We start from the raw sequence: 13,260 nt of genomic DNA, 5'->3' as shown, positions 1-13,260 counted from the left end.
TAACACTATACACAGAACACTTTCTTTCTAAAGTGTTAACAGAATCACCCTAGGTGTTGATCAAACTGTGAGTACTGCTGCTACGTCTTATAATATGATTTAAGTAATTTTCATTGCTGCCATGAGCTTAAAACTTTTTTTATTCCTCTTTCCTACAAACCATAGCAGTGTTAACATATAGGAGTTTAAATGTCATAGATTCATCTTTGAATTCTTGCAAACCAGTAATAGATGAGAATATATCACAATAACAATATTAAGAATGTTAATCATAATTTCTGGGGAGGGGGGCAGTGGGGGAAGTGTCTTATTGATCTTCAATAGAAAAATCTAATTCTATCTATTAACTACATTTCATATATTAAATACAAAAAAAACTTGCTTATTCTTCTTCTTAAAGCAAAAAACTCCAACTGTGTTAACAGTTTTTCAAAGAATTGGTTTTCCATATCTCTAAAACATTTTGGTTTCCCCTGGAATCTTTTTTTTTCATCCAAAACTAAATTCAAAATCTGATTTATGGGTCATAAAGCAAAAAAAATTAGACATAGGACTAAAAAGTTATATGCCTTTCTCTACATTTCAGTAACTTATTAATCGCTCTCTTCAACAGCACCGCATTCCTGATTCACAGGAAGCTCGTATGATCTCAAAAGATCATCTAACTATGCTTTCTTAGCTTGGTACAACCTTGATATTAGCATTTTGTTCCTTAATATCTTTTGCTCTTTGCGATCATTTCTTTTAGTTAATTAAATAATTTGTAACATCAACTTTGTTTATTATCATCAGAAATTTTGGTAAGCATAACCTTGATCTCTAGCCTATTATCTCATACATGGCACAACTGAATATGTTATAATCAATTATCAACCTTCAGGTGTAACCTTTAAGATAGTTTTCTATCCACCTAATAATGACATGAAATATAATAATTAAACAATTATATGCATATATTTAAACATATATATTTTATATGTACATGTTTATGTCAAGGGAAAGGTTTGCAATTATTTTTAATGTGGCATAATTTATTTATTCAAATGAGACTTTTTCCCTTCAAATCATTTTGTTAGGAGAAAATATATGAAGACTAATTGATATTGTCATTGCTCAAAATTCTTTCAAAATTATCTTTTGAAACTTCCCTCAGTCTTTGCATAAAATTCTTCTGAATACTTCCATGGCAGCAAATCTACCTGAAGGTTAACTTGATTTTTGAAAATACTCAAGAATCATTTAGTCAAGTCTGATGAATAAAGTAAGTAATCAAGTTGAAAAATATTATTTTTGTTCAAATGCTATTTCAAAGAATGCATGCTGGGAGCCAGAGCATTATCGTTGTAAAAGACTTCTTTTTTCATCATATAGATTATTTCAAGTGCTTCACTACAGGTCCAAATGGTAGCTTGACCTTGTGAAATAAATTCTACATACACTGTGCCAGGCTGTTGTGAAAGTTAATCAGCAATGACTTCATGTATAATTTTGTTATGTGGATTTTCATATCTCCCAGATGCTTCAATTTTCTATTACAGACTTAGCAACTTGGTATTAAAGTCATAAAGGAAATACCATGTTCCTCACCAGTGATCATTTGTCAGTGTAAATTTAACTCAAGTCATCAGTCTTGAAGCTTTCTATTTGAATAAACCAAATCTTTAAAACTGTAGGACTTAGAACTAAAAGAAACCTTAAAAATCAAATTTAACAATCCTCATTTTACATATGAAAAAATCTAGAATCAAAAGAGGGATACTTCTCAGCCCTAAATCATATGAAACAGATAAAAGTAGCAAAAAAAAAAAAAGCCAAAATGTAAATTCAGGTCCCCTAATTCTAAATTTAGTGCTCTTGTCACTAAACCACACAGCTTCATTACCAACATTTTCATCAGTTCTATGACTGCTTCATAAATCATGATGTAAATCTCTTCTAATTCTTTTAAATTTTTGTTTTCTAATTTATCTAAAATTCTTATTCAAGTCTTTATTTCATCTAGGCAAATGAACTGATATGACTTCACATAAAACTGCATTTTTTAAAAATTCTAAATAAGTTACTCATTTCTGTGTTTATACATTATATACATTTTCAGTAATTACCCACAGCTGTTGGCACAAGACTGGTCAACCTTAAAAATACAGCTGCAGCAAGTTGTAGCATATTCCAACTATGATCACTTTCACAAACCACAAAAAAGTCTCATCATCTTATTAAAAACAGAAATGATATAATTTATATGTCAATATATAAGTTCATAATAAAGAAATTTTAAAAATAAAATCATATTTCCCTAACTTTTCAGTGAAACAAATAATTGTCCTCTTATTTGTGGCTAGTCATCTATCATTTGTTTCCTCATTTCTTTTGCTTTTATAGAATGCTGTTAAGTGATTGCTTGATTATTTGTGCTAAACAAAAATTTAAAATGTGTCTAAAACCATAATTGTCCTTTTATTCTTTTCTACAGAGACATCATTTATTTTACTTTTTTAAATAGTCAAATTTCAAACACTTGGGATAAAAGTAGAAATTCTAATTCTCAATTTGAATATCAATAATTTTCAAGTCCCTTTTTTAATGAAAAGTTAATGAATCTCAAAATATATTGTAAGTTCATCTTCACAAAGTAGTAAAAGACTCATAATCATTGAAAAACTCAAAACATAGACAGTTGAATGGTTAAAGTGTCAGATCCACCAACCTGATAAAAAGACATCCTCATATAACTTAATATTCTTTATTCAGCTTTTTTCTAAGATCTAATCTCACATCTAGCTAATAAACATAGAATTAGGTGGTCTTCAATTAAAATTTAAAATAGAGAAAACAAAACAGAAATGTCAACTATATTTAGCAATTTCCATGTTAACTTTTAAGAAATAAGAATTTACAACAATTTTTTAAAAATTAGTTGTAGTGACTTTTACTATTTTTATGAGAAAAAAAATGTCACCTGAAAAGGAAATATTTATGTCTAAAAGACATTATTTTGTATACTTACTTCCAGTTCTAGGGAAAGATCCCAGAGGCAAATTTGTCCATCATGACATCCTGTAACAATCGTTGCCCCATCATCCATTAAAAGAACAGCTGAGATGCAATGCGTTGGTGCTTTACGGCCCCAAAGAACAATTGGCAGAACAAGGCTATTTCCTGCCATTTTGCTTTGACACCTGAAAATTTCATAAAGATAATTTTAAGTACTTATTTTACGATAATTCCAACAGAAGATCCCTACATATTTATATTTTAATGACAAAACCCAGTGATGCAAGCATACAATTTGAAAATCACCACTTCACCCAAGTAGCAAAATTTAGACAAATGTTTATTTCCATACATACATAATTCCTCAAATACAACTTTAACATCATTTGTTTTATTCAAACAGTAACAAAATAAGTAAATCAACTCTATTTCTGGACAATGATTTCTCTCAAGACAACTAATTAATACTTTATCTATTTAGAGATTAGCTAAAGAAACAAGTCCACTTAGCAGAAGGACATAATGTTGGATATGTCTAAGTTTTTGCTTAAATGTTTTTCTTTTGTTACAAGGGACAGTATGAAGAAAAGAAAGAGGAGAAATGAGGAATGGAGGGTTTTTTTTCCTGCCCCATTTTTATGTAAGGACAAAAACATCTTGAAAATATATTTTAAAAATCATTTTTAAAAAGTATTTTGTTTAGTCTGTTTCAATGATTGTTGATGACACTGTGTTCACTAAAGGAGATGCAAAAGCATTCAGAAGAATTTGGTCTAGTTGCCCATGCATGAAAAAGCAAATGATTAAAGAATATATGTAGTTTGATCTCTGACATGTAGTTGGACAAACTGGTTCATCAGTGTATATACAGCCACTAAAACTAACAAAGAATACTAAGGGGTAGAACTAGTTTTCCTTGAAATTTGTTCCATGCTTTCCAGAACCTCAAGCTCCTCCCTGAAACAAAGGCAATAAGTACTCTTGTAAGCAGAGGGAAAAATAGAAATTGAGAGAATCCACCAACCTCTCCAGGAAAGAGATCCAAAAAAAAAAAAAAAAAACCCAGTAATATTACAGCCAAGTTCCAGATCTCCTAAGTCAAAGAGAAAATATTACAAGCAGCCAGAAGGACACAGTTTAAATATCATGGAGCTGCAGTCAGGATCATACAGGATTAGCAGCAACTACTTTAAGGGCTTGTAGGGCTTGTAATATAATATTCCAGAAGGCAAAAAACTTGGAATGCAACCGAGAATCAACTACCCAGCAAAACTGAACATCCTCTTTTAGGGGAAAAGATGGACTTTCAATGAACCAGGGGAATTGCAAAGGTTCCAGTTGAAATGACCAGAGCTAAACAGGTTTGATCTTCAAATTCAGGACTCAGGTGAAGCATAGAGAGTGGAGGAGAAAGGTAAAATATGAGGGACTTAATGATGATGAACTGCATGCATTCCTGCATAGAAAAATGATACTGATGAAATGCATATCAAACTTCTCATTTAATAGAGCAGGTAGAAGGAGCTTTTATAGATGAAGCACAGGAGAGAGCTGAATTTGAAGACATAATATATTGTAAAAATGGAGTCAATGGCTAAAAGGGAAATGTAATGGGAGTAAGAGAAAGGAAGGGGGAATAGGCTAAGATAGTTCATATAATAAGATGGAAGAGGGGAAGGGGGGAAGATGAGGGGGAATGAGGGAAGTTTCGCTCTCATCAGAGGTGGCCTGGAGAAGAAATAGCATATAAATATATATATATATATATACAATGGGGTAAAGACATCTAGAGTAAGGAGGAGAGAAGGGGGACAGGGCAAGGGGGGGTGTGAGTGATGGAGGACAGGGCAGACAGTGGGGGAGAGTGGACAGATATAACACATTTTCTTTTTTTTACTTCTTGCAAGGGGCTGGGATTAGATGGCCTGTCCGGGACCACAGGACCAGGTGGTTGCTGGGCCCTAGGGGTGGTATGTAGGCTCAGGGCCTCTTGGCCCCAGGGCCAGTGATCAGTCTGCTGCGCCACTCAGCTACCCTACAGTACACTGAAGAAGAGGGATAGAGTGAAAGGAGAGAGAAAATATAGTATGTGGTAGTGGGGAAGTATGAATGAAGGGAGTAGAAGAGTGGAAAACAGTGGCAACAGTGGAAAAATATGGCAGTAGCTTGATCCACCTGCGACAGAGCTGGTGGTTTTTGAACACAGACTGAAGTACATTTTTTTTATTATTTTTATTTTTTTCTCTTTACTTTATTGCTCATGAGGGTCTATATTTTGGGGGGAGAAGGTATTATGTTTATTCTTAAACAATAATATTTTAGTAAAGTATAAAAAAAATTTATACAAAATAAAAAAAATTAAAATTTTAAAAAATAAATACTCTTATAATGACTGGGCCTTTGCCACAAAGAGAGGGTAGTACATTCAGTACTTAATCCTTTCCTATTTAGTGAATGCCTTACAAATCAAAGTCTAAACTCAGCCACACCATCCAGAAAGCAGTTTCAGGAACACTTGCTGAGTTTCAGCTAGGAATTTCAGGAGGAATCAGAGCCTGGGAGCAGTCAACTCATCCAAAGCTGTGAAAGGGCAGAACCTACAACAGGAGTCTCAGCTCAGGAGAGAATTAGGGGGATATAAGCTGAAAACCAGAAGCATCTCTGCTCAGCTATGGCACCTAGCACTTACAGGAATGACAAGAATACTGAGGCCTCAGGCTCAGTGACCCTCTCCAAGACACCATTCCTCCCTCAAGGTCCCAGACCAATAATGTGATAGAAAACAGGACCAAGATGCTATTCTCCATCAAGATAGCTGACTACCTTCCTCCGGGCTCTGCAATGAGTGTTCAACATGGCTTCTTAAAGGTCCTCCAGTCTCACCCTGGGTTTAGCATTGAAGAACCCAATTGACAATCCATGCAATGCATAGCTAAAACAAGTTCAAAATAAAGAGCAAATGAAGCCCTCTGTCCATTATCTGTAGCAAAAAGACTTAAAACATAATTAAGAGAAATTCTGTAATACAATGAAGAAATACATTACTTATTAATAGAATCTTAAGATATAATTCCATAAGTTATATCTATAGGCAGCAAGAAAGGAATCAGTATAGGGAAATTAATATAAAGGGGAAAGAATGACTAGTGAGATCATCTGCAACAGAAGAAAAGGTATTTTTTATTAAATAAGCAATATAAGAAAAAATTACTCAATGAAAAAATAATAAAAAAGCAGTAAATTCAACAAAGTAGCAAGATGCAAAACATACACACATACAAAAATTATTGCTTTCTGCATATTACTAATAAAACCCAACAGCAAGAAATAGTATAATAGCTTTTCCGGCTTCCTTGGCTCCTTGTGAGAATCCCTCCCGAGGCTCTATCTCTTGGGCCACCCGCCGCCACCACCATGCCCCAAAAAATTGAGGAAATAAAAGACTTCCTGCTCACAGCCAGATGAAAAGATGCTAAATCTGTCAACATCAAGAAAAACAAGGACAATGTGAAGTTTAAGGTCCGATGCAGCAGGTACCTGTACACATTGGTCATCACAGACAAAGAGAAGGCAGAGAAACTTAAACAGTCCCTGCCTCCTGGTTTGGCTGTGAAGGAGCTGAAGTAAACCAACTCACTTAATGTTCCATCATCTCCATTAAAATACAGGAAAAAAAATTGGAAAAAAAAAGAAATAGAAAAATAAATTTCATTCAAAATACCTACAAACTATATAAAGTTTAAGGATGAAAATGGAAGAATATAAAATATAAAGAAAATGGAAAATACAGATTTTAAAAAAACAATGATTTAAAAAATTAAAACAATTTCCTCCAAAAAGAACAGTGGTACTACTATATTTGGACCTTTAATATCACAATGCCAAATGTGTTTATATTAAAGGAACAAAAATGTCATATAAATGAAAGAAGATAGGGAAAGCATCCAGACTAGATCAGCAATATATAGAAGTGATTTGTACCAGAGGCAAAACAATTATAAAGTACTGAACAACCAATATACAAAGTATCTGAAAAGGATAAAGATACCAAAGAAAGGGAAAAATCCTAGGACTTCCAGAGGCAACCAAAAGAATGTTAATAAGTACTAACTTACACACTTATTCACTTATCAATATATTGATGACTTTCTGAAAATTATCTGAAAGGTACTTAAGGGGAATAAATGATACTCAATAATGAACCATATAATTATAATTACCATTTCATAATCAACTAAGACTTAGAGAACAGAGATTCCATTATGTTCATTATTTGTTGATTATCAAAAATCATTTGACTTGATAGAACTTGACCAATAGGCTATTTCACTACGGGATACCTTCTATCCACACTTCAAACTAATTCAAAATTCCTTAAAAGATAGAAAAAAAATATATATCCATATCCCATGACACTCCAATCAAAAGTCAAAAAAAAAGCATAAAATAGGGAAATAGGAAAGATGCTTTCCACTGTGAAAGAGGAAATTCAAGTTGAAAAGGAATTCATTTTGTATAGTGAGGTCTTCTAATTATGTCTTTGCTAATGAAAGTTTGCTGATTAAATCAAACTCCTGATCACAGAGAAACTTCCTGAAAGATACAGGTATAATCACTCAAAAGAGTTTGGCTCAATTATCCACAAAGAAAGGATGAAGTGGATGAAAAATGTCAATTGTCAAAAACATGCATTTGCATAGGCAATTTATATGGGGGGGGGGGGGGGTTGTGAGTGTGTGTATGTATCTGGGACATACAGTACAGATAACAATTGCCTTTGGAAATTGCCAAGTTTCATTAGTGGCCCAAGCTTCTAAGGCCCAGCTTTTTAATAAAAACATTCAATTGATATTGCTAAATGGTAATAAGACAGCCTCAAAAGAACTAAAAACTGAATATTATATAGGTAGCAATGGAAGAGTGCATAGCTTTTATGAGTTGAATACAACATATAACTAATGAGAAACACTGATGAAGAACAGATATAAAAGATGTCATCAATGAAACATATGAGAAGAAAAGAGTTGGTCACAAGGTGATGACAGGTGGCTACCCAGAGTGTTCCACTGGTGCCCTCACATCAGGAGAAAATTAAGAAAGTCTCTAGCACAATGTGGCAAAACTATGAGAGGCCATGGAAAAGAATGAGCAGGCAGAGAACTGTGATCTACATTATGGTAGTAACTTCTGAATCAATGAGATCACAGATCCACTAAAAAACATTCAGGACTTATGTGAACACTACTAAAACCACTCTTAAAAGAAGATGAAGATTTAAACAACTGAAAAGACATGAATTTTTCATGGTTGTTCATGCCAATATAATAAAACTATATTACTACCTCAATTACTTTGCAGATTTAATGTCTTATCAAACTCCTATGGGATTTTTATAAAGTTAGTTCAAACACAATTCATCTGAAGGAACAAAAGGACAAGAATTTCAAAGGGTTTTTTAAAAAAGGAATAAAGGGACCTTGTATTACTATACCTCAAACAATACCATAATGCAATCTATTAGGTACTTTTTAAAAAGTTTTTAATGAATCATATAATATAAGCAAGATCTAGAAGCAATGTGGTACAATGTGGATCAACTGAAAAGCAGAAATAGAGTGGCCTCATAGTTAAGAAAGGCTGAAGTCTCTTCTCTGACTTATACATCTGGTATACCTTAGGCAGGAAATTTAATCACTGAATGCCTGAGTCAACTTTTTAAAAGTACATATCAAAGATGTTGCTTTGTCTTGATAAAGGGAATCTCTCATTTGGAGTTGCCTATACAAATGAAATCACAGGTCCAACTCAAAACAAAAAATAAAAAAATAAAAAATAAACACTTCAAATTTAAATGTCAAAATATGAGAGACATTAGATACAGAATAATTTCTCAAACCATATACCAGAGTACCAAGAAGATATTTCGTTAAAAATATAAAACTGCTTAATCCCATCACCAAGAATAAAAAATAAAATAAAATAAATATATAAAATTGCACATCATTTTAAAAAATTAAAGACTAAGGGAAGACAGTACTCAATAAAATCATAACCAAAGGATGATTATTTAATTAAATGATATACAAGAATGACCTTAAAAGATAAACTCAATTACCTAAAATTGAAAAGTTTTTGCAGGGATAAAATAAATACATGAAATAAGAAAAATCCTGGGAAGAAATGTCTCTGATAAAACTATAATATCCAAAATAAATCAGGTTTTGTGATAAAGGAATAAAAATCTTTCCCAAATATTCAAAGAATATGGGAAAGCAGTCTACAAAAGAAGAAATTAAAGATATCAATAATCAATAAATCAATGAACATTTATTGAGTATTTTATTACATTCCAGGTACTATGTCCAGCAAAAACAGCCCCTGCACTCAATGTGTTCTACATTCTAGCCAGGGTAAACATAGAAATAATTAGAATATGTATACAGTAACAGGAGAGGCTCTAGAGATTGGGGTGGGGGAAGGATCAAGAAAACCTACTCTAAAAGGTGGAATTTTAGCTACATCTTGAAGTTAAGTCAGGGATTTTTTAGATGTAGAAAAGTCTAGGCAAAATACAGTACAAAGGAAATCTACTGTCTAAAGTAGATGGAATGGAATAAAGTATAAGAAGATTATAAAAATAGGAAAAGGGCAGGCTGTAAAAGGCCTTAAATGCCAAAAAAAACCCAAAAAAAACCACAAAACACTTTATATTTGATCCTCAAGGTTTTAGGGAGCCAGGGGCATTGATATGATGAGAGCAATATGTAGGGGAAATTACTTTAATAAATATGAGTTGGGTAAACACTAGAATTGGGATAAAAATTAGAAGGCCCTTTTAATACTTCAAGTGAGAGATAACATACTTGACTAAGGAGGTGACAGCATACACAAGGGATGTTGCAAAGGTAGAAAGAACAAGATTGACAACTAATTAGATATGTGAAGTGAATTCAAAAGAGCACAATGCTGAAACTGTGATGGGAAAATGATGGTACCCTCAGCCATAATAACAAAGTTAACTTAAAATACTAGATAATATTAAGGAAAAGAAAAGGAAAGGAGTTGTCTTTTGGAATGTTGAGTTTGAGATGGCTATAGGACTTCTAATTCAAGATATCTGATAAGGCATTTGGTAAAGGGAGATTTTCTCAGCAGAAAAGTTGGGGCTAGAAATACAAATCTAGGAATTATCTGCAGAGATTTGACACTGAACCCATGGAAGATGATCAGATTACCAAATGAGAAAGCAGAGAGAGAAGAGTGGAAATACTAACACAGAGTTTTAAGGGAACACCTGCCATTAATGGATTTAACAGGGATGAAAATTTGAGAAATAAAACTGAGAAGTTTCACAAAATCCAAAGAGAAAACATACAAAAAGAGATGATCAACAGTGTCAAATACTAAAGGAGTCAAGAAGCATAAAGATGAAAAAAGTTATTAGCTTAGCAATTAAGAGATCACTGGTAAAGAAATATATGACATGGGGCAGCTAAGTGGCACAGTAGATAGAACACAGTCCCTGGAATCAGGAGAACCTGAGTTCAAATGTGACCTCAGACACATAATATTTACCTAACTGTGAAAAGTCTGAAAAAGTCAAACTTAAACAAGTCACATAACCTCATTGCCTTGCAAAAATAAACAAAAAAAAAAAACAGAAATACGTGAACTGGACATAAAAAGTTTTATCATAAACAAAAAAGAAGGAACAACAACAACAAAAAAAGAAAATCGAAAAAAGAAAGATACACTTGTAAAAGATAAAATAGATAATTTTTATTTCATAAAATTTTAAAAATTTTGTGCAAATAAAACTAATGGACTTAAAAATAGAAGGAAAACAATTAACTGGGAGAGGGAATCTCTACAACAAATTTTTTCTGATAAAATTTTCCATATTCAGGTTATATGAGGGATTGATTTGCTTATAAGAACAAGAACTATTCTCCACTAGATAATCAAAAATATATGATCAAGTAATGCTCAAAGGAAGAAATACCAACAATCATATGAAAAAGACTCTAAATAATAATTATGATAATATAATTTATCAAACTTATCAGTTTTCCCCCAAAAAGGAAAATAAACATCATTTTTCATATAATAAAGCACACTAATTCACTGTTGACAGAAACATTGACTAGACTGGTTCCAGACATTCAATAAAGCAAATCAGAATTATATTTTAAAAATATAAATATATTCATACTTTGAATAGTCATATTTTGACAAAGAGATACCACTACTAAGTCTACACCCCCAAAAGATCAAAAAATTAGAAAAGGATCCATATGTACATAAAGATTTACAGTAACTTAAAATTTAGAGGATATCCATCAATTGGGGGGAAAGCTAAACCAATATTAAAACAAAATAAGAAATGATTGTCCTCAAGTATTTATTAAGCAACTACCATGTGCCAAACACTATCCTAAGTAAAGGGAATATAAATACAGTGAATGAAACTCAAAGTCCTGATGCAAAATGGCTTAAATTTTGATGGGGAAGATACTAAAGTCACATAAAAATAAATGTAATGATTTTATACATACACACACACACATATATATACATATATATATATATATATGTACATATATATTCCTGATACACTAATCCTAAAGTCATTGTAACATACCTTCTGACTCAATGATAGCACTACTAGGCATATACAACCAGGAGTTCAGACAGTGGAGAAAGAAAATTTACAAAAATATTTATAGCAACACTTTTCTGAGAAACAAACCACTAGAAACCAAGTGATGTCTGGGGAATGGCTTTATATTTATGCTGTATATTTTGTGGTTGTCTTCAATATAAGATAAATTCCATGCTAGTTGAGGCCATTCCATTCTTTATACTTGTAACCAGAGAGCTTAGTCTAGTGTCTAACACAAGTAAATATTTATTGATTGACTGACATAAAACTTGTTAACAGCAATGTAAAATGCAAGACAAAGGTGGTAAACACCTGTGTTATCTAGAGCTTGAAATGTTATGTTTATGATAAACTAACCAGGCAGTTCATGATTAAATATCTGACACACCTTACTTTAAGAAAAACATGTAAAATCTCAGCATCTGAAAAGGCCTTAGAGGATTATTTATTGCAAATTCCCAAACTACAAGAATCTCTTTGACAAAATGGTCATCTCGCCTCTGCCTGAATATTTCATCCACAATGCTCACCACTTCGTGGGGCATTTAGTTCATTATTCTGTTAGAAAGTCCTAATAATTAAAAGCACCTTCCTTTTATTGAGCCATAATTTAAGGCAATGATTCCAGTACTGATCTCTCAAATATGTAACAAATCTACTTCTTCCAAATAACATCAAATATCTGTCACAGGATCAAGAGGTGTAAGAAATGTTAGGCTCCCTCCCACATTTTAATAAATGGAATTAGTCAGATTAACTGATTCAAGTTATAGAAAGAATGGGCAAAAGAATATCAGGCCTCTCTAACTCCAAACTGAGGGTCCTTTCCACTACAACATTATCTCTCAAGTCTTCTCCAGACTAAATAATACCAAAATGCTCAATCCCCTTCTTCCTCCAAATGTTTTTGTTAATATCCTTCTTGAAATGAACCCAGAATTGAACCCCCATATTTTTTCAATTGCTCTTACCAATGCCACAGAAAGGGGAAACTATTTCTATTAATACAGCCTAAGATTACAGTTTTTAACAGCCACATAAAATTATTGACTTACTAAACTACACTGATTCCACTAATACATCTAAGTGTTTTTTATGTCACTTGTATTATGTAATAACTTTTCAGCTAGGTGGTGCAGGGGATAGAGCACTGGCCTTGGAATCAGGAGGTTGAGAGTTCAAATCCGGCCTCAGACACTTGATTCTTAACTAGCTGTATGTCCTTGGGCAAGTCACTTAATCCTGACTGCCTCACTTCCAGGGTCATTTCCAGTTGTCCTGATTCACATCTAGCCACTGGACCCAAATGGCTCTAGAGGAGAAAGTAAGGCTGGTGACCTAGCACAGCACCCACTCATTCAAAAAAAAAAATCCAATTCACATGATTGTCATGACATCACCTGGGGTCATAGTCTTTTTCAAAAATGAAGGACAAGGGCAGCCAGGTGGCACAGTGCATAGAGCACCGGCCCTGGAGTCAGGAGTACCTGAGTTCAAAACTGTCCTCATAATTACCTAGCTGTGTGGCTTTGGGCAAGCCACTTAACCCCATTTGCCTTGCAAAAACATTAAAAGAGAGAGAGAGAGAGAGAGAGAGAGAGAGA

General features: G+C 33.1%; 1 protein-coding gene and 1 pseudogene across 1 annotated transcript in view; one reads left to right on the top strand and one right to left on the bottom strand.

Moving 5' to 3' along the window:
* The window catches only part of LOC141499056 (WD repeat-containing protein 7-like), a 39,814-nt gene that overhangs the window by 12,807 nt on the left and 13,747 nt on the right, over positions 1 to 13,260 (bottom strand). Inside the window, exon 2 of the mRNA XM_074202004.1 lies at positions 3,008 to 3,179. Within this exon, the coding sequence (XP_074058105.1) occupies positions 3,008 to 3,166 (159 nt within the window). The 5' untranslated portion in view covers positions 3,167 to 3,179. The remainder of the gene's footprint in view (positions 1 to 3,007; positions 3,180 to 13,260) is intronic.
* On the top strand, positions 6,340 to 6,621 carry LOC141500922 (large ribosomal subunit protein eL38-like; annotated as a pseudogene).

The sequence above is a fragment of the Macrotis lagotis genome, chromosome X, assembly GCF_037893015.1.
Source record: "Macrotis lagotis isolate mMagLag1 chromosome X, bilby.v1.9.chrom.fasta, whole genome shotgun sequence".
Taxonomy (NCBI): domain Eukaryota; kingdom Metazoa; phylum Chordata; class Mammalia; order Peramelemorphia; family Peramelidae; genus Macrotis; species Macrotis lagotis.
This window is presented reverse-complemented; position numbering and strand designations above follow the sequence as displayed.